This window comes from Lycium ferocissimum, chromosome 10 (genome assembly GCF_029784015.1).
Source record: "Lycium ferocissimum isolate CSIRO_LF1 chromosome 10, AGI_CSIRO_Lferr_CH_V1, whole genome shotgun sequence".
Classification (NCBI taxonomy): Eukaryota; Viridiplantae; Streptophyta; class Magnoliopsida; order Solanales; family Solanaceae; genus Lycium; species Lycium ferocissimum.
In genome coordinates, this window is record NC_081351.1 from 40,630,425 (window position 1) to 40,657,991 (window position 27,567).

The 27,567-nt window shown below is 32.6% G+C and overlaps 2 protein-coding genes across 2 annotated transcripts; both read left to right on the forward strand.

Annotated features, from left to right (window-relative positions):
- The first annotated feature begins 1,253 nt into the window (after window positions 1-1,253).
- LOC132033861 (light-harvesting complex-like protein OHP2, chloroplastic) lies at window positions 1,254-3,914 on the forward strand. Its single transcript, XM_059423989.1, has 2 exons — window positions 1,254-1,792; window positions 3,675-3,914. Exons 1-2 carry the CDS (start codon window positions 1,398-1,400, stop codon window positions 3,787-3,789), a joined length of 510 nt encoding a protein of 169 aa, XP_059279972.1. The 5' UTR covers window positions 1,254-1,397; the 3' UTR covers window positions 3,790-3,914.
- A 5,655-nt stretch (window positions 3,915-9,569) lies between these two features.
- On the forward strand, window positions 9,570-15,304 carry LOC132033862 (probable serine/threonine-protein kinase At1g54610). Its single transcript, XM_059423990.1, has 7 exons — window positions 9,570-10,585; window positions 10,997-11,281; window positions 11,368-11,685; window positions 12,100-12,321; window positions 12,435-12,529; window positions 13,115-13,211; window positions 13,513-15,304. The coding sequence occupies exons 1-7, from the start codon at window positions 10,157-10,159 to the stop codon at window positions 13,864-13,866; spliced, it is 1,800 nt and encodes a 599-aa protein (XP_059279973.1). The 5' UTR covers window positions 9,570-10,156; the 3' UTR covers window positions 13,867-15,304.
- The last annotated feature ends 12,263 nt before the right edge of the window (window positions 15,305-27,567 follow it).

Consider the following 27,567-nt stretch of genomic DNA (forward strand, 5'->3'; position numbering starts at 1 on the left):
TTGCATCATTTTCAAACAATGTCGTGTGTATATATATTAGTAATTTGTTTATTTTTTTCAAAAAAAATTACAGTGTGCATATAAATATTTATTGATTTTATAAGATGCTTCCGGTGTTGTTCATAAGCGTCGGATGCGTTATTGCGTCAGAGTGGATTTTGGGCGTGAAAGCATTAGAGCACCACATCAGAAGCAGCCAAACATAAAATACAATTCATCTCCTAGGACAAAGCTTTGTTATTTTTTAACAACATATCATTAAGCTAGGTTCCCTATTAATTAGCCAGGCACCAACAACATTTTTCACGTCACACAAGCACACACATTAGGACACCAATTATGCAAGAGATGAGGTAGAGCTTAAAAGTTCACAACAGGTACCGATAATTTATAAAGTTTCTATTAGCAACTTGAAGAATAAGTTAGGTAACCCATTACGAAATGTTACTAAGTGCTTAAAAGCTATTTTGGCTTAAAAACACCTAAAATAAGCCAATCCAAACAGGTTCTAAACCTTGTATGTATAAGTAAGTAAATCACAAATGCCTTAAGCAGATGGAATTAAATCGAGTCTCAACAACACGTACAATGTAATTCCAACTGACTAGTGTTTTTCTATGATTTGCTTTGCAAATTTAATAAGGAAACGCAAATCCTTTTTCCTCGTGAATTTCCTTTTCATTTCCGTAATATCCAAATCCTAGGGTTAATATATAGTGCCACCCGAAAAAGGAATTGAAAGAGAAAAGTCCAAACTGAGATTTGTCAAGGAGAGTTTTTTTTTTTTTTTTTTTTTTTTTTTTTTCATTTTTCCATCTCGTAGGTGAAATTCATTGGCATGATTGATACGAATTCGCAGAGAATAGGCATACTAAAGGGTGAATCAGGTAAAAGCCACAAATAGTCACCTTTCAGCCGCTATAATTAAAAAATAGCTACTGTCATGAGATCTTAAATTTTATAGTAGCACTCAAGAATATTATTATGAAGTTTCACATAAAGAATTTGAAATTCCTTGACAACGTCTATGTTTCAAAGACAAGAACAAAAAGTGATCAGTAACTGTTATTTCTACGGATAAATAGCTCCTTACTAAAATTTCACGGCTGGAATCGGAAATTTCTAGTTAAGGATACGGAGAGATCCTGATTAAGAAGAGCTTATGAATGTTGTGACTTGTGACTTGTATGCAAAGTACTATTGGCAATTGACAATCTCTTGTAAAGTTTGCTGAAACTTGGCCACATGCTATCCACAAAACACCTTTCACTATCCATACAATCTCCACTTTCTGATAAACACTTAAACCATACAATTTTCCCTCTTCTTCAAGAATCCACAAAAAAAAAAAAAAAAAAAAAAATTAACAGAAAAAACACACATATCAAAGAAAAAAAATGTCAGTAGCATCATCATCTTCATTCCCATGCATCAAAATTCAAAACACATCTTCCCCAATTCCTTCTTCTTCCAATAATTTCAGTTTTTCTACTAAACTCACCATAAGAAGTTCTCAGGCTGATGGCCCTTTAAGAAGACCTATGGCACAACCACCTACCCCTGTTAAACCTGTCCCACCATCATCACCACCACCACCTTCATCTTCTCCTCCGCCTCCGCCGCCTAGTGCTCCGGCCAAGCAGGCTCTGGATGACAAGAATGTAATTACAATGGAGTTTCAGAGGCAAAAGGCTAAGGAGCTTCAACAATATTTCAAGCAGAAGAAGCTTGAGGAAGCTAATCAAGGACCATTCTTTGGTTTTATTGCCAAGAATGAAATTTCCAATGGCAGGTAATTAATTAACAATTTAAGAGAATTTGGATTAGTTTAATTGCTTGGGGTTCTTTTTCCTTTAATTATTTGAATTATTCCTTTTGAGAGTAGTGACACTGTGTGAACAGAGAAAAAAGAAAATCAATTTTGATATGAATTATTTATCTGATTGACTGAATACCTCTTTGCAATGTGATACTAGTATAAAGTGTAGAACTCGAGCCTGGAATTTGTTAATTTAAGCAAATTTTGTATTGGCAGTTATTGATCATATTGAGAAATGAGAATATCTTGGACTTGTATTGAGAATTCCACTTAGCAATCTATAGAACATTATACTAGGTGTAGTTTTGGTTTTGGCCAAAATCTTGAAATGGTTTCATTTGAAGGCTGAAACGAAGCTGGAGTGAGAAGTGTTTTATTCGTCTGATAATTTGGTATATAGACTCTTAACTGATTAACGAAAATTTGATTGTCTTATCTACTCGGACTTAAAAGGTATATTTACCAAAGAGGCTACAAGATCCCATTTTGAATGGGCAGAGCAGCAGAAAGAATTTGACTAGAAATATGGAATCACTCTAAGTAACAGGCTAATAGCTATATTATCTTTTATATTTTGTTAATTAAATGACTATTAGTAATTCAGTATTTATAGTTTGCTAAGAAGTTTATATGACTGATTTTGGCATTTTGTCTAAGTTGTTCCAAAATGGTAGTTGGCAAAACAAGCTAGCAGAGGTTGATGCTTTGATTCAAGTTGGATTAGATGAAGATCTGGCTAACCAAAGATTTATGTCAGTCAAGTTAAAGTTTTGTTTCCTGAGAGACTTGGACTTGATTATCATTTAATCCATTGAATTGAAGAGACATTTTTGGTCATATAATATACTTGTGGTAGACCTGGCAGAAACACATGCAACTGACTCCTTGAATCTTCCTGTCAAAAAGAAGCTTCTAAGACTCGGCATTTCCTCGAGTGACTTAAGTTGCTGCTGCATAGAATTGTTGCCTATAGACAAGTTTAAAACCTTGACGTAATCTATACAACTCATTCTGGCTGGTTCGGTGAGAGCATTATATACATGGAGTTGATGTGCTTTCTTAGAGGTGTATTTCCCGGCTCACTGAGATTTGATTTTCTTAAAGGCGGGTTCGTTTTCTTAGCCAATTTAGATAATGGACAGTATGAAGTGAGGAAAAAAGTGGTATTTTCTCGATAGAATGTACAACCACTTATGCAGCCATGCTGGTTGGAGTGAGAAATATAGTAGTAACAACAAACACTGCAGTTCCCATTAGGTAACAGCGACTTTAATACCAGAACACCAGAAAGACTTTGAGGTGTATGATGAACGATCGACTATAACTCTCATGTCTTAACAGTTTTAGAGACTTAGATACTTAAAGAGAAAACCCGGAGAGCAAAATATTTAAAGATATGAAAGACTTCTTCTCACTTAGAAGTTGGACAGAAAATGTTGGTTTAAGTTACATCAAGCATCAGTATTATCTCCTGTCGTCCAAATAATAATAATGAAAGAGTATGTAGCTGACTTTCTAAAACAGTTTGTGGTAGCACTTCCATTTGCTGTTGTTTATTGTCAATTGCATAGAGGTGGTAAAAAGGGTAAAAGACTTATATATCTTGGAACTATGTTACTCGGACCCTCCAAAAATGTTCCAACATCCGTGCCTAATCTTCCAAAATGCATAGATTTTGGAGGGTCATATCCAATAGCCGACATTATTTTTGAAGAGTCTGAGCAACATAGCCTTGGAACATAGTATCTTAAATGCTAGTTTGACTAACTACTTTTTTTGCTTTGATATGACCTTGAATTCTTTTTCATTTGACGTAATAAGTATTAACTTGTACTGATATATGTTGGTTGAACAGATGGGCGATGTTTGGTTTTGCTGTTGGGATGTTAACAGAATATGCCACTGGTTCTGACTTTGTTGATCAAGTTAAGATCCTCCTCTCAAATTTTGGGATAGTAGACCTGGAATGAGGTTCCTCCTTATCACAAAATGCTGCCATAAAATACTTTCTTTTGTAATTTTATGTAAAAGAATCCAATTGCTTTCTTTAATTTTCTCACTTGAATTTTCAATTTTATTTGTTTGAGCCCCTTCATTGCAGTATATACAGTATTACTAACACACTCCTATACTTATGAAAGAGCATAAAAGTTTGTTGGTTTGCATGCGGCTTGAAAGAACTATTAGAAATTCTCTACGTTAATTGCAACTACATTAGAAAGCCGTTTGCTTGTTGCAAAACCTTAACCTTTGTTTCCAACAAAAGTGAATTGCTATTGTTGTATTTTAGGCGGTTCTGTCGTGCTTGTTTTTGTATAGGCTTAGAGACCCATCTCGAAATAATGAAGTTGCCTAATATCTCCCTTATTGTCTTGCTTGCTTTCATACAATTAACGTTTGTGACATTCTTCTACGTCAAATTCTCGTAATTACAGAAAAGAGAATAACTGAGCCATATTTTTAAATATAAGCGTTTTTTTTTTTAGCTGGAGAAGGGGCGACCGTAAACACACACACATCAAAAGCAGGCACATCTTTGTATTATGGTAAAAGATTGGACTCACAAATCATACATACTCGTACCTGGATTAGTGTTGGGTTATAAGTTTGGGTTTGGTGTGTGAATGGAAATGAAAATTTGAACAAGGTTCTTTTTACAAGGGAACTTTGTCCTCATTGATTAAAGTGAGAAAGTTATTGTGCTTATATAAACAGACACTTCTTCTAGCTCTTAAAGAGTTCAGAAGAAAGCAAACCTCATCCCGTCGTCGTTGCCCGATTACCGATCTGATTGAATGATAATTATTTTGGACCAAATATTCTATTTTTAATTTTTTTTTCGTGACTTTTTCCATTTCGAAGACTCAGCTTGCTACGAACATGCCCCATTTCCTAATCGTTTGCTATTACAGAATAGTTTTTGGTTCTATTCTGAGAGGAATTAATCCAAATACCTTGGGCAACTGTGATTGTATTAAATTCCTGCAACTGCGATTGGATTAAATTCCTTAAGGACACGCAATGAATTCTGTGGTTCGATTTTTTTTCTTGTTTAACGTATTTCTATTTTCTAAGTAGAAAACAAATTATGTTTAATTTACAACTGCTTTTGAATATAGTTTAATAGAGAAAATTAAAATAGCAAATCAACTTGATCTCCGAACTTGATCTTCCTGCCCTCAAACGGCACAAGCAGAACCATGACATTGAAATTTCAGCATACCAGAACAACCTCCAAAATCAGATCTTTTAATTTGAAGGCTATCAAGTTTGACAAATCCAAATTTCTTAAGTGTCCGAATGAATTTCCTCAACTTTTAACTTTCTAGCTGTGCCCTAACACAAATAGCCTTTTCCTTGGGACCAACAACAATGTTTGCTCCAGTACGAGGATTTTATTAGCACTTGGTGTAACTCAGATAACGTTCTCATTAATACTGCACTAGGAGAAGTGCTAGTCCTCTTAGCTTAGACTGCATAAGAAAATTTTAGTGCTTCTTGAAAGAAAATCATTATTACTATTTTCATATTTATCAAAATCTTCACATGATTTTTCCTCTTTAGGTTCTTCTAAAGAGGGAAACTTTGATTCCTTACATGATTTCTCTTCTCTTGGATCCGGAACGATTTGATGTTAATACACGAAAGGGAAAAGGGTCAAATATATACTTTATTTTATTAGCCAACTTTATCATCCGTTAGTGATAGTGAATAAATATACTCCTACCGTCTACAAAGTTTACACCCGCACCCCTATTTGGATGGAAAGCCCCAAATCAAATTAAATTACCCAATCCCTTGCTTACCCGCCGCTACCCAGCCCGATTTCATCTTCTTCTCCAAGTAAATTTATCCGTGCCGTAGTCCTTATTGCTTAAGAGAAAACACTAAAAAACTACCATGCCATCAAAGATGAGAGAGATGGTAAAAGAAGCAAACAATAAGAAGGAAATAACAATACCAAAATTGACTCCAATATAAAAAGAGAAATTTATCATGATTTTAGGTGAACAAAACTTTATTTTCCAAAGTGCATCAACATATTAACCATGCTAATACAATACCTGATAGATTTAAATGAAAAAGAGAGATAACAAAGGCAACATCATCACACTCCACGTGAAATTGATTTTCTTCAGAAAAAGAAGAAGAAAAGAAGTAGCATTACAATAAGCAAAAGACTCACTTTTAGGGGACACAGTGCCTTAGCGTGAAATCCATCATTAAGATTCAATCTCAAAATGTTAACAGAAGATATAACAAAGTAGGTTAAATGTAAATGATCTCTGAAAAAACCGAGAGATTTGAAAGCTCAAAGTTGATGTTAGCCATGGTTAGAGTAGAAAAAATTTGAAAATGGGTTTTGTTGATTTAATGTTTGGTTGAAGAAACTGATGGTTGGGATTTGTTCACTGAATTTTGAGGAAGTTGCATCTCAAAATTTGAGCTCATTTGATTGCGAATTGAAGGAGATTGGATCAAACTTTTTGAGCATTGTTTTGGAGAAGAAATGAAATCGGGGCTCGATCGGGGCGGGTCAGGGAAGGCAATGGATATTTTTTTAAAATCGGGTAATGTAATTTGATTTGGGGTTTTTAATCCAATTAGGGGTACTGATGTAAACTTTATAGATAACGGTGGTATTTATTCACTATTACTAACGGAGGATAAAATTGGCTATAAAACAAAGTAGCTGGTATATTTGGCCCTTTTCCCTCTATCAAAATACTTACAATTGTTCTCAAACTTATCAGAATGCAGGAAAATCATTACTACTGGTTTCAAGATTATCAGAATCTTCACGTAATTAAATTTAATTTCAATATAGGGAAATCATTACTAGTATCACATTTTTTACTAGAATCCATAGATAGCTATGGGGTTTCCTTACTTGAGACAAAATCAAAGTGTTAACCCTACGACGCCTAATTAAAATTAGTGTTCTAAAGTTAGATTTTAGTAAGAGACTTTTTTTCATATTTATTGTTTATAATATAGTATTCTTAAAAGACATAAAACATTTAACTTAACATAGTACTATTATTATTTATATTGTAAGAATTAGTTCAAGTTAATACGATGTTAGCCAGTTGTTTGCAATATATCACTTTGGATATGTGTTGTAAAAAATTTAATCTACTAATATGAAGATTTAAGTAGTTTAATTCATATATCTAGAATATTTATAATGTTCAAAAGATTGAGTTTTTTTTTTTCTTTCATTCTTTTTTTTAATATAGATAACAACAACATACTTAATCCTACAGAGTGAGATCTGAGTCTTTTTTTAATATAGATATTTTGCTTTTTCATTCTCTCTATAAATTTCAATAGTAATAAGCAAAAATAAAATAATAAAATATATTATTTAAAAATTTTGGGGCTCAAAATTTTAGAGGTCTAAAACAAAGACTTTACTCGCCTCCCCTTAGCCATGCCCGGTCAAGACAAAAGAGTTTGAGAAAAGATAGTACTCTAAATATAATAAAAAAAAAATGTTTTTTATGGTTGTTATTTATCATATTTTGTGTTAATTATGTTTCTCAAAGTTATTACTTAAGAAATAAAACAGAGTTTCCTGATTAAATATAGTCGATCTAGAAAAAGCTAGCGCTCATTGGACCGTTAGTTAAAGTCCAAATTTATTTCATTGTTGTTCTTTGGATTTTAGAATGGGTTATCGCATTTATAGTATTAAAATTACAAAAAAGTTATTAAATTAAGTTTCCTAAGAGAGCCGAGTAGTTTTCCTTAGTAGATGCATTTGACAACTAGAAGGCGTTTAGAATCATACTTCTCAACTATTCCATTGCATACTAGAGAAAATATAGGATTTTAACTAAAAAAAAGAGGAAAATGTCCAACTTTGTCTTTCTACTTTGCAATATGGTTTAAAATTTTCATTTGTTAATAGTTGGGGTTAAGTATATCTTGTCGTTATAAGATTGGTCCAGATATGGTCTTATTCACTAACGGCGTGAACTATTCAACGCGTGAATTTCGTTTACAAGTAAAAATGAATTTGCCCTACACTATGCCAATGGTCCAGATTTTCCCCCAAATTATGTGAAATTCTCCCGATTTTATTTTGCTCAACCACAATCCATCATTACTCTAAATCAATCACTGCATGAAATTGATTATCTCCACTCTCGAAAACACCACTTGGTCGAAGACCACTGGTACTCCCCGGCCACTTCACTCTGACAACATTCACGTAAAAGAACAAAGAACACAGAAAAGTTCCATACAAAGACAACTCCATTAAAATGATCTTTACCACATCTTCATTTTTTCCATTTTCTCCTGCCACCGTTTTTACCTATGTCATAAGACCATCAGTGCTCAACACTGTAGCCCATCTAGATTGCTAAAGTTTGAAGCTAAATATATACTGCGCTTACTAGGTTTATTTTAGTACTAGGGGGTTGATGAGGAGCGTTGACTCCACTATTGATGATCTAAGAAGGATGGATGATGGAGTTGTATCGATAGCGTTTGATAAAGTTGAAAATTTAGCTTAGTGGTGTAATTGTTCATTGTTTAGTTCCATCCAGAATGATTTGAGGCTTGAGGCGGTTAATTCGATAGAGACATTGTCATTAGAGGTTCTAAGTGTTGATGAAGACAATGTTACACATTGATCCCTTCTTCAAAATTCAAGGAAAACTTTGGGCCATTTTGCATAGTTTCAGGGCCGATTAAATTTGACCTATTGCCTCGTAAGAAAATGTCCATAAATTGGAAAGCTTTCGTTATTAGTAAATAAGAGAATATTTAGACCAATCATGTAACTGAAGGAGTATATTTGATGTCAATTATTAACGGAACAAATTTGGACCATTTCACAAAATTCAAGAGCTAGTTTGAACTTGTTCTCTTTTTTAAATCTTTTGCAGTTTTTCCCGAACTAATAAAAATATTTCGTAGATGTCTTTCAATTTTAGACAAAACCAGAAAAACTTCTCTACGGTATATGCTGATATAAACATGCTCTTTATTATGTACGTGGTTACGTACACTACATACGTACTACTATATAGTAAAATTTTCTTGCTTAAGACAACACATTTTTTTTTTCGGAGAAAAGAAAGACGAAAGACAACACATTTTGTTTCGAAAAAAGAAAGAAGAAAGACAACACATTTTTTGGCAATAGCTGCCAGACCTACATCATTAGCTCAAATTAAATCACTAAAAATAGTTTGCCACAGCAATAAAATAGCTGTGGCATCGTATCATAATTTACTAAGATTAATTCCGCCTCTTAGTACTAACACAAAAAAGAAGACGACACACAATGATGATAAAATCTTAGCTTCCCTTGTCAAAACGTTTTATTTTACTTGAAAAGATGTAGTAATAGAATAGGTCAAATTATAAAAATATATATTGAAGTTAATTTTTCCAGTGTCATGAAACTTTTGCAACATGAGTTCTTAAAACTGAAAAGGGAGAAGCGGAGAAAAGAAAAAGAAAATCAACGCATACATAGAAAACAAGGATTTACTAACATATATATATATACATTGACAATGTAAAATATGATTTTACTACGGGTTTATTTAGATTGTAATAACAAGTTGCCTGCCATATTTCTCATCTTATTGATTCCACTTATTATGAACAAGTATTTATAATTATCTTTTCAGTGATCTTAAAGTATAACAGTGTAAATACTCCGGAAACAAATATTGGCATTTATAACCTATTTAACACGTGTTTAACTCATTTTATTTGAATAAGCTAAATTAATATGCCATCTAATGGAGTACACAACAACAACATGAAGACACAGCAAGATTATTCTGAAAATGACCGGCCTGCCGGCTAATTTCTTGTCACTTTCATCAACTTTCCTCTATTTCTCAAGATATTTTCTTTTAGTTTTTACTCAGCCTGCAGTGTGTTCATTTCCTTCTCTGTTCTCCATTTGTCTTCTGTTTGTTGGATTTGATCAAGAATTCATGACCTCTTCTTGAATATGTCACAATTCGTAGTCGGTTAGGTTAAGTTTCTAAAATCTATTTATTTCGAGAAGTGACTTTTAGTCAGAAGTGTTTTCTAAAGAAGTACTTTTAGAGCTTCTGTTTGGCTAATCAGTTTGAAAATCACTTTTGTTAATATTAGAGCAACAACTTGGCCAAGATACCAAAAGTCTTCCGGAAAAAAGCTACCGTTTTCAGCTTCTATTATTACTCAAAAGAACTTATTTATTCCTAAAACCTCGGCCAAACACCTCTCTGACTTTTAGCTTCCCAAAAGCTTGGCTAAACGGGCTATCAGGCATCAAGATAATTATAACTATTTGAGAAACTTGAAAAGATATTGCAGCTTATGGGGTGTGCTCAAGCAAAACCTGCGATGGATTCGCCGCCTCGGGGATTAGAGAAGTTGAAGTTGGAGAATGGATATGCTGCTAGAGGTGATCAACAAGTTAGGCCACGGAGGTCTACTGGACAGAGGCTTGATCAGCCAAAGGAGAAAAATATTCCTGATTATGGTGATGATAGGAGACTACTGAGTGATGGAAAAAGAGATATAATTAATGAAAGGAATTTGGTGATCACAAGTGAAGGGGAGACAAAAACTAATAGTAGTGACAGTGGTCTTGTAGCTGATGTTCCTAGGAAAATTAGCAAGACAATAGCTGAGGATGAAGAGTTAATAGATGGATGGCCAAAATGGCTAGTTGATAATATTCCAAGAGAAGTTCTGGCTGGTTTAGTCCCAAAATGTGCTGATTCTTATGACAAAATTGACAAGGTTTGTCTCTTATTAGTTTCACATTTATTTTAACTGTGGAAAATTGGTATTAAAGTTAGAGTTTATGTTCTGTGCGCTAAGAGTATAGCAGAAAGAGTTTTTACACTGTCAGGTTAAGTTAAGGTAACTCTCCATATGGTAACCTGAAAAATAGAGTAATGACCTGTTATAACTGGTTAGATTTCACTAATATATAAATTAACTCTTAAGTTATACTCTAGCTTTCGCTTCTTTGCTTTGTTCCTTCATTTGATAGCACTAGCAATTTCCAGTAAGTATTCTTGTTTAACTAAGAAACGTCAGGCTTAAATTAGATTGTGTCTGTGCGCCTTCTTTTTTTCTTTTTGCGAATGTATTGGACGCAAAGCTGAGTACTGTAATTGAATTTAATGTATGCTTTTGATATTTTAGGTAGGTTCAGGGACTTATAGCAACGTGTATAAGGCGCGAGATAGGGGTACTGGGAAGATTGTGGCCTTAAAGAAAGTTCGTTTTGATACCTCGGAACCGGAGAGTATAAAGTTCATGGCACGGGAGATTATGATCTTGCAGAAATTGGACCATCCAAATATCATAAAGCTTGAAGGGCTGGCTACTTCCAGAATGCAATATAGTCTTTATATAGTTTTCGAATACATGCAATCTGATCTCACCAGCATAATATCTCGGGCTGATATGAGGCTCAATGAAGCACAGGTCAGCACAATTGTCAAGCCATTCTTTTCAATGTTTGATGTTTGCCATTGCAATTGCTGATTTTGAAAGCATCTGTCGTGTTTCAGATAAAGTGTTATATGCAGCAGCTGCTCTTGGGGCTGCAGCATTGCCACGAGAGGGGTATTTTGCACCGAGATATTAAGGGATCTAATTTGTTGATTGACAAAGATGGGATGCTAAAAATTGCTGATTTTGGACTTGCAAACTTCTTCAATACTGGAAAAAAGCGTCCTCTTACAAGTCGAGTTGTCACACTTTGGTATAGAGCTCCAGAATTGTTACTAGGTGCTACAGATTATGGGATAGGTATTGATCTTTGGAGTGCAGGCTGCCTCATGGCTGAAATGCTTGCAGGCCGGCCTATTCTGCCTGGTCGCACCGAGGTACTAGCCTAACGTTGAAAAAAAAATCCAATTTTCTTATTAGATAAACATTGATGGCAATTTTTTCATTTTGATGACCAAAATTCAGTACGGGCGCTAGCCGAAATATACAAAACCTAAACACTGATTATGTATATTATATGTATACATGTATATTTTAGGTATAGTGTATGTATATGTATGTATAGTTAATGTATATATACATGTATATTTATACTTAACATACAAAAGCTATACGTTTTATGGCTATTTTGTAAATTAGATTACCGAAAGGCATTGGACTATAGTTATCTCAAATTGATCGTCTGGATCGTCAAGAAGCTAAGAACTATTGATATCTCATCAATTTTCATTTGATTCAAGCACGTTCTGAAGGATATTTTATGATACAATAATTATTGAAAAATGCTCTAGGTGGAGCAGCTACACAAGATATTCAAGCTGTGTGGTACACCTTCAGAAGATTACTGGAGGAAAACAAAACTTTCAACTACCTTCAGGCCACCATATACCTACAGGTCTAGCAAGAAAGAAGCTTTCAGGCACTTCCCTGTATCTTCTTGGAGGCTCCTAAACGTTCTTCTTGCGCTAGATCCTGCAAATCGCAGTTCTGCTGGTTTAGCTCTCCAAGACGAGGTAATGTAAATTGAAATATCAAATTCTGTGTCATTTGAACGACAAGTTTATTATCATACTTTAATTTAGATCATTTCTTTTATCTCTTGATTTTGGATAATGTTTCGATATAGTTCTTTCATTCAAGTCCCTTGGCATGTGAACTCTCGGAGCTGCCTGTAGTCTATAAGGAGGATCCTGAGGCAGTGTTAAAGCTTGAGAGGAGAAGGTAAGCGAGCTCGTCTATACACCCAAATTGTCTTGTTGAAAATGTTAGAATTCTTGTTTACCGTTGTTAAAGCCAGACATTTGTCGAGGGCATGGACTGAAATCTCTTAATATAGTCTTGTACAATCCGCACTTAAAAAGTTAGCTTTTGCGTTTGAGTTAGTCCAAAGTCCATTTTCTTCACAACCGCTTTTGTCCTTCACTGTTTCTAAAGGTTTTATGGAGCATTCTTACACGACCGATAATATTGTATCAGGATCAGTTTAGATTGCACATTTTTAACCAAGAACATGTCAAGCTGGAGCTTAGTCCAAATATTTAACGTTTTCTGATTCTGATTGGAAACCCCAAATGGACTACCTAGTTTTTGGAGAACAAGAAGAAAGATACAAAATTGCAGCAAAAATAACATAAGCCTTATCTAAAACACTACCCTAGCAAATAATAATTGACTTTCTACTAAAAGTTTCATGTCCTGGCACCATAAGCAAATTACATTGCCTGAATCATCTAATATCAAACTTAAATATCTGTTTAAAGTGATTTGACTTTCAAGTTCCTATTATTCCATTTTCCTTTCCTGCAGGCACAGGACTCGACAACGCTCTCAATCACAAAAGGAACGCAAAAAGAAAGTAATAGATTCGGAGGAAACAAAACCAGATACTGGTGGCTCTAATGAGGTACATTTCTTAATTTATGTTAAGATCTCGGTCAACCAAGAAACCAAAAACAACAAATGAAAACCTGGAAGACAAGCATCATTGTTTAATACGGATTTGACCTATATCCACTGACAGTATGATGAGAAGTTTATAACCATCAGTCCAATTTAACGTACTACAGAAAGTTGCTTTAATTTCAGGTTACCAATTTCACTTATTATGAGTAGTTACTTAAATGACCTGATAGAAGAAAAAACTCTTACAGTGTAAGCGTTTAAAAGTTAAACCCATTCAATCTTCTGCGTATTGAATGTTTCAGGAGCCAATAAAGAGTAGAATTTCAACAGTCCTTAGCCTACTAGAGCCAGGAAGTAGCACTACTACTACTACAACAAGCACATCCTCAAGTACTTCAAAGCCAACTGAGAAAGTAGAGAGTCCTCAAGGTTCACCAAGAAGTACTGAATCTCATCCTGATGCCACTAGGAACATCAAGAATAATAGACCTCCATTGCCAAATGCTAGAAGAAGCAGAGCTAGTAAGTATAGCAGCAGCAACAACAAGAAGGAGGCGACGAACAAATTGAGTAGAGTCCAAAGGTCTCAATCCACCAAACATTTCCGAGATCTTGATAATAAAAAATTCCATAAGCTTCATGATCTTGTTGACTAAATCGCTTACAACATGTTAAATTACGCTAATAGTGTAAAAGTTCTTTATCTTTTGCCAGTGTACATAAGTCTTTTCTTCTAAGATTTGGCTGGCAACTTAACGATCGGGTAAATAAATTGTGGTCTATGTTAACCGTTACGCATTACATTGGTGTATTATGAAACAAGACACATTGTCTAATAAACAAGTATTTTGAGGTTATGCTATTCTTAAACATTAGAGTATTAGACAGATAAAGACCTGCAAAAAAATAGTTTTTGACTTTACATTTTCAACAATGTGTTTTTTTAAATATCTGATTGTAAAATTCTATGCCGGAGTTTCACATATAGGGAGTTCCGAACAAATTAATGTAAATTCAAACTTTGCAACACTTGGCCTAGTTCTATTGAAGTAGCCTGTCCACACACAAAGCTGGCTTCCTCACAACATAACTCATTGTGTACGTACTTTTGAAATTATAGATTCAGATTCAACATTTATTAGAATTTAGTATTTTTCACATATGTATTTAAATTATGTAACGAAAATACTGGGATGTTGAACCCGCATCACAAAAACTGCATCCACCACTGTACTCGTTAATAGAGACAAATTTCACGTGAGCCCTCACCTGTCACGTGGGAGTACTTTATGTGTTAATTTTGATTAGACACTGATACTAAACAAGTTGCTCTAGAGTTCATTCTTCACTCCATGTACTTACAATCTAAATCCTCAATATTTTTTTTACTTAGTATGGAATTGCTTACCTTATGCAGGCATGTTATACTAAGTATATTTATTAAGATGATTATTTTATGCTCTTTTAGACAAGCTAATCCGTGGTTCAATTGACGAGGTTAGATAATACCCTTTGCAATTTTCCATCTTTATATTAGTAGTTGTTCAATTTTTCATTTCTATAATCAAACTTGGATGTCTCGGGACTTTCTCACTTCTTACTTTGTTTTTTGACCATATTTAGTGGTCGAGCTTTTATCCCTTCGCCTATAGACAGAGGCTCATGATTAGGTATAGAGCCACGTAAAATTGCCAATTTTACCACCAGAATACCTGTGAGATATTAATCGGCCTTTCAGATGCCTTCTTCCTAAATTGGACATATGCTGATTACAAACTACCATTTGAATCGTGATAGAATAATATCTAACAGTTTAGAAGTTGTGGGGATTGTTGGGTTAGAATGGACAGTGGCAGAGTTAAAATTTTCATTAAGGGGATTCAAATTATAACAAATAAACACTTGAAGAAGCTAAGGATTCTATATATACATACATAAAAAATAATTTTAACCCGTAAATTTTCTGGCAAAGAAGTTCGTCCTTTAGCTCCGGCCCTCACAATGGACGAGTATGAAGAGAAAACCCTGGTCCTAAATTCAAATTCACAGCAAGTTGTTTCACATTTAGCAAAGTAATTCATTGTGGACCAAGCTTGTCATGAAAAAGGGGTGATGCTTAGAATCAGAAATTTGAATGTTTATTCGAAATCAGGAAAGACTATTTTAACACTAATCAAGCAACTTTGTATTATCATTGTTGCTTCTATTTCCTTGAAACCAAAATTCTTAAATTAATCCAGATTGATACTTGAAATAGGAAAGGGAAAGAACCCACATTGATCATGCCTTTTTATCTTTTTGGGACAAGAGATTTCTTTTACTTTATCGTCATCTTAAGTGTTTTGAAATATTTTAACGCCCGATCTAATCTATGAATGCGCTTAAGTGATTGATTGGGCGTACATCACCATGTGTGCGGTTCAATTATTCTCCTTCCCTCACATTACACCTCCCCATTTTTTTTTTATTTAAAAACAAAAAAATTGTTTATAGAAAAGTGAAATCCTTATAAATAGTGATTAAGATTTGAATATTTTTAAGGTACTCGTGGTATCCTAGCGGTTAATGGATTAAGATGAAAATTAAGAGAAATAGAGTTCAAATTCTAGTATAGACAAAAAATACTTGGTAATTTTTTTTCTATCTACTTAAGCTAGCTAGTTTAGGTGGACATAATTACTTGATTCATGTGTTGGTGGGAGGTAATAATACAATAGGACAATCTAGGTGTAAGCAAGCTAATCAGCAAATAAAGATCAGATTTTTTAGACAAGCTAATTCGTGGTTTAATTGACGAGGTTAGATAATACCCTTTGCAATTCCATCTTTATATTAGTAGCTGTTCAATCTTTCATTTCAATAATCAAACTTGGATGTCTCGGGACTTTCTCACTTCTCACTTTGCCTTTTTCCCATATTTAGTGGTCGAGCTTTTATCCGTTCGCCTAGGGACAGAGGCTCATGATTAGGTATAGAGCCACGTAAAGTTGCCAATTTTACCACCAGAATACCTGTGAGATAGTAATCGGCCTGAACCTTTCAGATGCCTTCTTCCTAAATTGGACGTATGCTGATTACAACTACCATTTGAATCGTGATAGAATAATATCTAACAGTTTAGAAGTTGTGGGGATTGTTGGGTTAGAATGGACGTGATGAGTTAAAATTTTCGTTAAGGATTCAAATTATAACAAATAAACACTTGAAAAAGTTTTAAGGATTCTATATATACATACATAAAAAAATAATTTTAACCCGTAAATTTTTACGGCAAAGAAGTTCGTCCTTTAGCTCCGGCCCTCATAATGGACGAGTATGAAGAGAAAAACCTGGCCCTAAATTCAAATTCACAGCAAGTTGTTTCACATTTAGCAAATTAAAGTAATTCATTGTCGACCAAGCTTGTCATGGAAAAGGGGTGATGCTTAGAATCAGAAATTTGAATATTTATTCGAAATCAGGAAAGACTATTTTAACACAAATCAAGCAACTTTTTATTATCATTTTTGCTTCTATTTCCTTGAAGCCAAAATTATTAAATTAATCCAGATTGATACTTGAAATAAGAAAAGGGAAAGAACCCACATTGATCATGCCTTTTTATCTTTTTGGGACAAGATTGATTATTCTTTTACTTTATCGTCATCTTAAGTGTTTTGAAATATTTTAACGCCCGATCTAATCTATGAATGCGCTTAAGGGATTGATTGGGCGTACATCACCATGTGTACGGTTCAATTATTCTCCTTCCCTCACATTACACCTCCCCCATTTTAAAAAAAAAAAAATTGTTTATAGAAGAGTGAAATCCTATAGTGATTGAGATTTGAATATTTTTAAGGTACTCGTGGTATCCTAGCGGTTAATGGATTAAGATGAAAATTAAGAGAGATTGAGTTCAAATTCTAGTATAGACAAAAAATACTTGGTAATTTTTTTCTATCTACTTAAGCTAGCTAGTTCAGGTGGACATAATTACTCGATTCATGTGCTGGTGGGAGGTAATAATACAATAGGACAATCTAGGTGTAAGCAAGCTAATCAGCAAGTAAATATAAGATTTTTTTCAGGATAGTTAAAGCTCAGCAAATGTTAAACGGTTTATAAATCTTAAAAAAAGACGGCGTAATTGTTCTTCAAGACTATATGAACTAATCAGATCACGAGAATATGAGACGATTACTCTTCTTTTTGATTTTGAATGTTGCGTTCTGATCTGATAATTAAAAAGAAAAAAAAAAGATAATCATAAAAGTAGAAGATAGTCAACTAATTAGATCTAAATTTTCATATATATACTTGATGATCATTCATGCATGACACTTACCCACAATTCAAATTCCATCAAAATGAGCAATACCATGAAGAAAAACCTTGACTATTCAAAGGGTAATTAACCTTTTTTCTTTTCTTGAACTTCAAACACTGTAACGAATATCACTAATTTTAGTCTTGATCCACTTGAAGCTCTCTCTCACAGTAGCTTTTACTTTACCTTCTCTTGTGAACATATTATATGCTGCAATTCTCTTCTTCCTCTTTATTTCAGGATCATTTGCTGGTGCAAATCCTTTTGTTGTTGGACCATTAAACGTGTATGCATTTGATTGATCATCTTGAAAGTTCCCAAATTCTCCAGAATAATTTGAAGATGAGTATTGTGGATAAGATCTGCTCTTTTCCATAACACTTCTTTCTTGTTTTTCTTCACCTTTTCTTGATTGCATTTGTTAACTATGGGGGCAATTTATCTTTTCTTCTTGTTGGAAAAGTTCATAGCATATATAGTAAGTAGGGCATGCATGCTGACATACAATGATGCATATAAAATATATGACATGCATAATCACTTAGCTTAGGTTTGTTGTACATTTCATGTCTCTAAAAAGAGAGGAAAAATAAAAGTTGGCTTTGTTGGAAGGGAAAAGGGTCAAATATACCCTTCTACTTTAGTTTAATAGTTAAATATACCCTCCGTTAGTCAAAGTAGATAAATATACCTCTTCCGTTAGTCAAAGTAGATAAATATACCCCTTCCGTTAAGAAAGTACACAAATATACCCCTCAGTCAACAGAATCCCCAATTCCACCATTAATTACCCGATTTAACTTTAAAAAAAAACATGCTCGACCCGCCCCGACCCGCTCCGACTAGCAAATTAAATTCTTTCCACCCAAATATACCCACCACCACTACAACCTACCCAACACAACCACCACCACTACTTCCACCACCACAACCAGTAAATTCTTCATAACCATCCTTAATCATAACCCCAATTGTTTTGTGTCTAAAACTTCAAGAGATTGTTGATTTTTAGTTTTAAATTTTAGATTGGAGGACCGTTGTTTAGAAAGGAGGCTTGTGGCAGGGATTTTCTAGCCTTTTTGAGCCTAAAGCTTTCATTTTTATTGATTTTAATGTTGCTAGCTACCTGGATATGTGATACAGTGATACTTGAAGAAAGTTATCTCAGTTTGCTCCAAGCTAAAACTCTCTGTTGGATACCTAAGTATTTTATAAAGTATATTATAATAATCATGTTTGACTGATGACAATCGTGCTTTCTTTGGTATTTTGCATATGATATTCAATACTGTATTAGGGATTTAATGTATTTACTGAGATCGAATGATCTTTTTTGTTTTGTTCAGTGATGTCCGAGAACATGGTTAAGGATGGTTATGAAGAATTTACTGGTTGTGTTGGGTCGGTTGTGGTGGTGGTGGGCATATTTGGGTGGAAAGAATTTAATTATGGCTTGCTTTCGGGGTAAAGTAGTATGAGTTTTTTTAAAAGTTAAATCGATAATTAATGATTAATCGGGGATCCGTCAATCGAGGTTATATTTGTGTACTTTCAACGGAATGTATATTTATCTACTTTGACTAACGGATAGGGTATATTTATCTACTTTGACTAACGGAGGGTATATTTAACTATTAAACTAAAGTAGAGGGGTATATTTGACCCTTTTCCCTTGTTGGAAAGTAGATCCTTATAGCTGTAGGGATCTAGTAGCTCAGTTGGTTGACTATCTGAACTTTCACCTTATTGGTGAGAGTTCGAATTCCCACATTGTAATCCCCTTCCCCTATGTAATAAAAATATTTTTTTTTAAAAAAAAAAAAAAAAAGATCCTTATAGCTAGGCAGGCATTCATCAATGAATGTGATTTATCTTTTTCAACTTTTGTGGTGGGGGTGGTGTACATATTGATGTAACATCTTTGTTTCTTTTTCATTTTTTCCCAACTCTTTATTACAACTTTTCTATTGAAATCAAACTATTCTACGTAGTGTAGTTACCAATATAATTCACGATAACTCTCCTCGGAGTCATATTTAGAATTTGATGGATTTGGCTTTTAAAATTTTAAGTATTGAACTCGCAATACCTTTCAAATTATAGATTCAGAATCTAATATTTGTTAAAAGTTTATAGTTATTCACATATATATTTATGTTCCGTATCAGATTGAACCCACAGTTCAAAAGCTACATCCACCTCTTGACTTTCATATTTCTTGAAATAATTAATTAATTAATTAATATCTTATAAAAAATGATAAAATCTAAATTGTAGAATGATAGAGAGGCATGTAATATTAACTTAGTTAGACTTGCCTAAGTTTGCCAAATGTTTCCTAACGTTAGGCAAGAAATTTCTAAGAAGATGATGTATGGAAGAAAGAAACTATGAATGGAGTGTGAGGGCCATGTGATAATGTTGGGGTGTTGGAGGGCTTTTTGTTACCCACGCTGAAAATGATGAGAGCCAGTGAAGGTGATGGCAGTGGGGACTTTATGTATTAGAAAAAGATACTATTACCTATTATTTCCTTCCGTCCATATTATACAGTAGCGTTTTTAGCTTGGATACACTCCTTAAAGAATCACTTATCCTTTTAAAGTAAGAAATGTTTTCACTAAATTATCCTTAATTAAATATTACTCATAATTAAATATGATTTTTGATTATGTAAAAATTGGCTTATCTAAATACAAGTAAATAAAAGAAAAAAACAATTAACATCTTCTTGATTATATTAAAAATTATTTATTTTAGACAAAATATAAAAGCTAAAAATATCATATAATATGGATCGGAAGTGGACATTTAACATTTGAGGGGTTTGGCTGTAATGGGTTCACATGGTGGTGGGCAATGCAACAATTCATGTGGGGGCCAAATTCACAATTGTGTCTTCTAAAAGGATAGGTATTTAAGTGCTTTTAGAATAAAGGCAGGAAATAATGCAATTCCAATTAGTAAAGTATTTATAGTCCACATTTTGGTTTGTTTGTAGGGTTACTATAGTTGAAAGTAACATTTAGTTAATGGCCAACTTGTTTCATCATTTTTTGCTTTTAAGCTTTTCGTTGTGCGAAAAGCCTTAAGTTAAGAGATTATATTCACTTTATTTGCTTCTTAATTAGGCTAATCATCATTACCACAAGAATTGCTTTAACATGGATAGAAATCCACATTTGAATTCTTGCTAAAATTTTTAACAAAAGATGGGCAACTTTATTTCTACTTTGTCTAGTTCACATTGTATAATAATGCATGAATTATGATATCGATGTTCTTTATTCATGCTTATTATTGTTGTTGAAATATGTAGATTTGTCGATGTGAAGCAATAGTTAATTCTAAACAAATAAGTAACAGTGAAAATTTCTCGATTGCTTGATTGTTCAACAAATAAGAAATTTCAAATGTTTCCAGATGCTTCATTCACACGGGTGTGGGAGACTGGGAGTATATACTTGTCTAGTATAAGAAAAGACTAAATTGTCCTTTAGTCAAGAATACAAATCACAACCTATATACTAAAAAGTCAAGTTGCATACACCGGATTCTAGTTAACTTTTTTATATTGTTATGCAGTACGTTTTCCATCTGCCACCTATGGAAGTGAAAAGAAATAATTTTGCTTTTTTATGTTCATATATTGGTTAATAATGTACTAGTTTTGATCTTTTGTTAATGTGTTGCTGATCGTTACGTTGAATTTAGTCCTTTGGTAATATATTGAAAAATTGACACATGCTATTGTGTCAGCATTGTAGTATATGCGATGATTTAGCGTTTGTATTATATTTGGTGAATGTTTGTTTGTACTTTGTGATATGTATGTTGTTTGGTTTAGGATTGTGTTTTGTGATATTTGGAGGTTTAGATTGTCTTTGGTGGATGTTTGGAGGTCCGGTGGATGTCTGTGCACATTAGGAATGTTGTTTGTTTATTGTCAACTAGGGAATTTGTGGAAGAAACACCTAATAGAAAAAATAATTATTCATAAATTTAGTCAAAAAATAATTCAACTTTACGAATACACGATTCTCTTAGTCTAATATAATTATTCATGTATCTAAGGACTCTATTATTTTTTTCTAATTAGATTGTATAACTTTAATTCAATGAACTTTTCTTCTATATATTCAAGTAAAAGAAAAGAAAAAAAATGAAGGAAAAAGTAATGAAACCAAAAATAAGAAGAAAAAGAGAAAAGAAAACCCTCAATTCCCTTTCCTTTTATTAATTTTTTCATTCCATTATTTTCCTTTTTCTTTTTCTTTCCTTCATTAATCTTCCACTCAATCGACCTCCTCCCCCTCCTTTGTAATCTTTTTCATTTTCTTAATCTTTTTCATTTTCTTTCCTTTTTCATTCTATTAATCTGCTACTTCCTTTAATAATTTTTTCCTCCTTTCTTCTATGGTTACTTAAAATTAAAAAAAAAAACCTTGTTCATACTTACATTTACAAATCTCTAATTTCCCCTACTTCTTTATAAAATACACAATAAATGTACTCCTATTTCGAGAAAAGTAACTCTCCTAAAGAGAAAGATGCATTCAAGTTCCAAAAAAGTAAATAGCCGAAAAGGCAAAAGAAAATAGATTTACTTTTTGCGTAATTTATCATCATTTTTTCACCAAAAACATTTAAGCTATGTTTCTTTTAACATAATTAGTTCGGAGAAAGGATGAATAACAATTTTATGGAGCTTTTCCAAATTCAAAAGATTCGCGCTTTCGTCTTAGGAGTACTGCCATTTTACAATCAAGATATTAAGTTTTCATGCTTTTGTTTCTATTTAGCACAGTCAGGTAACTTACAGTTATAAACATCTATTTTCTTCCCCTAATTCACTATAAAATATATACTCAAATTTTAATTCTATTTCGTTATTTTTGTCACTTGTCTTATAAATAGAGAAAAGTAACTCACTAAAAAAGAGATATATCCAAGTTCCAAAATAGCAAATAACCGAAAGACCAAAAGAAAATAGAGTATCTCAAAAAAAGTTCATGGCACATGGTCGATATATGACAACAATCATTTTGAAGAAAGTTAAGGAATTACACCTAAAGTAACAATGTTCTAGACAAACAAATTATAAAAGATAAAAAACATGAAAAGGGAAAAAAAAATTCAAAAGGGATTTTTATGTCCTCCATATTGAATCGGCGGTACGAACACAAAAACCCATTACGAATGGAAAGAGGGATTACATATGGTAACTTGCAAGTGAGAGAAGTTAGCGGAAGAAAAGGAGGTTAATTATGTTATTTCTATCCTTTAGAAGAGGGAGTAGGGGGCACTTTCGTCGTCCGTCTGTGGATCCCCCATAAAAATAAAAATAAAATTTTTGGGCCCCATATTAATCAAGCCCTTAAAAAAAAATTGTGGGCCCCATATTAAACAACATCGAGTATTAAAAAAAAGTGAAACTCACCACATCCAAAATCGTAGGAAAAAAAAAAGGACTCCTATATTAACAAAATCAAGAATATCAAAAAAAGTGAATCCCATATTTAAAAAACAAACACCGTTAAAAAAAATGTGGGCCCCATATTAAACACGATACGTATTCGTAGCAAACACTAATATAATAAAGATTTAGATACAAGACAAACTACAATCGTTATATTAATCGTATTTCGAACATACTTCATATATATATATATATATGCATAAAAATAGTGTAAACTAATAATGTCCAAAAGCGCGCCTATACTAAATAACACCAAGCAATATAAAAAATGAAAATAAAAAAAAAGGATAAAACTATATAAAGTACGGGTTTAGACTCACGCTTCATCGTCCGTCGTCCAAAAAAAAAAAAGGTGGGCCCCATACTAAATAACACCGAGCAAAGAAAAAAATTGGAACTCACCATCTCCAAACTCATGGAAAAAAATAAAGTGGACCCCATATTAACGAAATCAACAATATTAAAAAAAATTGAACCCCATATTAAAAAAATATAATATTAAAAAGAAGTGCGACTTTTTATTCGTAAAAACACTAATATAATAAAGTTTTAGATACAAAGACAAACTACAATGTTATATTAATCGTGTTTTGAACATAATATACGTATATATATTATATGCATAAAAATAAGACAAACTAATAATGTCCAAAAAAAAAAAGTAAGACTTACAAAGCAGGGACCCTATACTAAACAACATCAAGCAATATATATATAAAAAAAAAAAAAGTAAAAAAGTGGAACCCACCATCTCCAAACTCACGATAAAAAAGTGACCCCATATTAACAAAATCAAGCAATATAAAAAAAAAAAGTGAATCCCCATATTAAAAAAAAAATAATGTCAAAAAAAGATTTCCTTTGTATTCGTAGTAAACACTAATATAATAAAGTTTTAGATACGGAGTACAAACTACAATGTTATATTAATCATATTTTGAACATAGTGTGTGTGTGTATATATATATATATATATATATATATATATATATATGCATAAAAATAGTGCAAATTAATAATGTCCAAAAAAAAATGCATCCCATATTAAAAAATCAAACAATATTCATGTAATTTCCAAAGTATCTCATCGAGTCAATAATGACGTGATTCATCACACGTGCGTATCAATTCATTGTGAAAGAAAATGAAATGCTTTTCTTCAAAAGGTTAGGTAGTCAAACCATACAATTTTCTTTCTTTTTTTATATTAGCCCCAGATCTAATCTACTATTAAACTCGTTGTATTTGCTATTCCGCCATGTCATTTATTTGTTATGTTTACTAAAATAAATATACTTAAAATATTTATATTTTAAAAATAAGATAGAATTTAATTACTTTTTTATTTTTATTCTTACTCCAATAAATGTGAAAGAGATTAATGTCGTAGAAAAATATATATCAAATGGAAATCAAATAATGAATAAGGTAACTTAGTCAAATCATAATTCTAATCGACGTTTTCTTAAAAAAACCATACAAAAGACAACATGACAAGAAACGAGCTAAAACCGAGAATATTTACCAAAAATTAAAAAATAGTATTTCTTCGTTTAAATAAAATCAATTTCTTACTTTGTTTTGTTTTAAACATGTAAAATTAATTTAATAATTTAAATTAGAATTATCCAAATCAAAATTTGATAAAAAATAATAAGTATTTTACACTTTCAAATTAATCGAATTAAAATTAAAAGTATCAACTGATGCTTAAATATTGCTATTGTTTTATCTCAAAAAAGAGATCGAAAATAGTTTCTTTTTAAACAAGTCCTTCTTTTAAAAAAATATTAATAAATTTGCCGATTTTGTATTCGTGAATAGAACCATTAATATAATAAAATTTTAGACACGGAAGACAAAACTACAATGTTATATTAATTAATATATATATATATATATATATATATATATATATATATATATATATATATATATAATCACCATTCAAAGACAACTATATACACATACGCACTATAATCTAAACATAAGCCAGCAAGCAAGACGGCATAGACCGCTAGTGGAGATTAAAAGACAGGACTCTTGGAAGAGGAACACTGATTATTATCAGAAGATTAAGTGGGCGTTTGGCCATAAAAATTATTCACTTTTTTCCGGAGTTGTACTCCGAAGTATTAAAAACAAGAAAAACTTGTTTTTCAAAATTTTTCAACTTTTTCACTTTTTTACACTACATTTCAACAAAAACTACAATTTCAAAAATTATGGCCAAACACAACTCCAACTCCAACTCCAACTTCAAAAATTCTAAAAAAAGTGAAAAAGTTTTTGGTGTTTATGGCCAAACGGGCCCTAAGTAGCCGTTTGGCCATAAAAATTATTCACTTTTTTCCGGATTTTTTTTTCACTTTTTTTACTTTTACGTGTTTGGCCATAAATATTCGGAATACAACTCCGGCGTTGTATTCCGGAATACCAAAAACAAGAAAAACTTGTTTTTCAATTTTTTTTCACTTTTTTACACTACATTTCACCAAAAATTACAATTTCAAAAACTATGGTCAAACACAACTCCAACTCCAACTTCAAAAATTCCAAAAAAAAGTGAATTTGTTTTTGGTATTTATGGCTAAACGGCACCTAAAAGACAGATTTTTTGGTTTTTCTTCTCAAGCAAACAAAGGAAAAATTGAGGCAAAGGTAAAAACAATTAACAAATCAGATATATATGAATCCTAAAAAATAATTTTTGATGGAGAAAATGGATTAAAAAATACCAATAAAAATACAATAGTTAAAAGTTAAAACCTATAAGCAATTTCAAAGTCCTTCCTCTGCATTATAAAAAGATTAACAACCAGTACGTGTTCATAACCACAACCAGTGGGTGCATTAAAAAAAAAGAAACATTACACAAATACTAATTTTCTTCTGTGTTTTCTAAAAGTGGGGAAAAATTTAAAAGATGGAAGATTGAAATGAGACAGACATATATCAAGATCATATCGAAGTAGCACTTCATTACAAAAAAAGGTACAGGATACGGAGTCGATATATGATAACTTCATATTTCATCATGCAAGAAGAAGTATATAAAAAGAATTATTAAATTTAAATGAAAATCGATTAAAATAGGAGGATAAAAAATGAACACACCTCAATCCTCACGAGTGATTGCGGCCAGTTGTGAATAATTCTACCGGACTTTGAAGTAGAATGCAAAATTTGAAAGCCAGTTGGGGTTTTTTGTTTCCTAATTGAAACTGAATTGTTAAGGACTTCTAGTAAGTAGTATTTTTACCGTAGAAAAGAACGTAGAATTTGCCTCCTAATTGGTCACTGTTTGACAAACCTCAGTAAGTGAAGAGGTGCCTTTTCAGTAAGACGTTTGTGTTTTGTTAAGTAATTAATGGGAGAAATAATTTAATAGAAGAAAAAAATACAAAAAAAAAAAGAGAAAAAACATAAATGTAATTCTTGTGTTTAGGATGTGTCATGTCACCGGGCTTTGTCCTGCAATTATAGCCTTTGTCCTGGAATTATATAGATATATAGATTTGTAATTGACATGTCATGTGATCACCAACTCTATACGTTGTGGTTGAGCTCGACTCGGCTGGGCTCGGGCTCAGATCGTCGCGCCGGCCTAATGGTCATCGTAGTGATCTGTCACCGCCTCTAAACGTTGAGGATTATCCCAATCAAAAAATGCGCGGATTGCCATTCATATAGACTAGTCTTTAATTTTTGTCCCTCAAATCGGCTTTAATTCTCGCCCCTCCTTCTCATTTAATGAAAATTTGTGGGCCAAAGTATCCTTATTCACTGGTTTATGAAACTAGAGATTCAGGTTCGAACCCGAGCAGAAGAAAAAAAAAAATCGCAAGGCAAGATTTCATAGTAGCTATGCCTATTCGGGAGGAGTTATGCCTTAAAGGCATAGTTCTATAGTATCCTACAGACTATGCCTTAAGGCATACTTTCTATGTAGTTTCTTTTCCAGCATAGCTTTGTAGGATAATTTAATTTCTACAGAGATATGCCGGACAAGGCATACTTTACATAGGAATAATGCCTTAAGGCATAACTTTTGCCCAAATAGACATAATTCTTATGAAATCTTGCCTTGTAATTTCTTTTCACTCTAGTAGAAATCGAACCCAGAATCTCAGAGATATTTTCGGCCACTTAAAATGCCGAAGGGTAAAAGTTCAAGACCAGGATTTGAGGGGCAAAAATTAAAGATCACCCCGAAATAGGGCATTTGTGCGAACGACACACTTTTCTTAGGCCACTAAAAATATACCATCAATATTCTACATAATAGTCACCTCTATATCATCATTTTACTGTAATATAATGAGTTTTCTTTGAAATTGATTTTTATGTTGAATTTTTTCTCTATAACTACTTTTTAGATATAATAACAACATTCAACAGATTACGTATGATTAAACATTCACAACTTTTTGAATATTTTTTATATATAACAGTAAAATAAAATTTAGATGTTAAATGTTGTTTTAGATGTATAATATTCAATTTATAAAAGGCAAAAAACAATCGAAACAATTGATGTTATGGAGAGATTTGATGACTAGAAGTCCA

Coding starts and splice junctions, on each gene's coding strand:
- LOC132033861 (XM_059423989.1), top strand. CDS start 1,398: ATGTCAGTAGCATCATCATCTTCATTCCCATGCATCAAAATTCAAAAC. Junction 1,793..3,674: donor AATGAAATTTCCAATGGCAG/GTAATTAATTAA, acceptor TTGGTTGAACAG/ATGGGCGATGTTTGGTTTTG.
- LOC132033862 (XM_059423990.1), top strand. CDS start 10,157: ATGGGGTGTGCTCAAGCAAAACCTGCGATGGATTCGCCGCCTCGGGGA. Junction 12,322..12,434: donor GTTTAGCTCTCCAAGACGAG/GTAATGTAAATT, acceptor GTTTCGATATAG/TTCTTTCATTCAAGTCCCTT. Junction 12,530..13,114: donor TTAAAGCTTGAGAGGAGAAG/GTAAGCGAGCTC, acceptor CCTTTCCTGCAG/GCACAGGACTCGACAACGCT.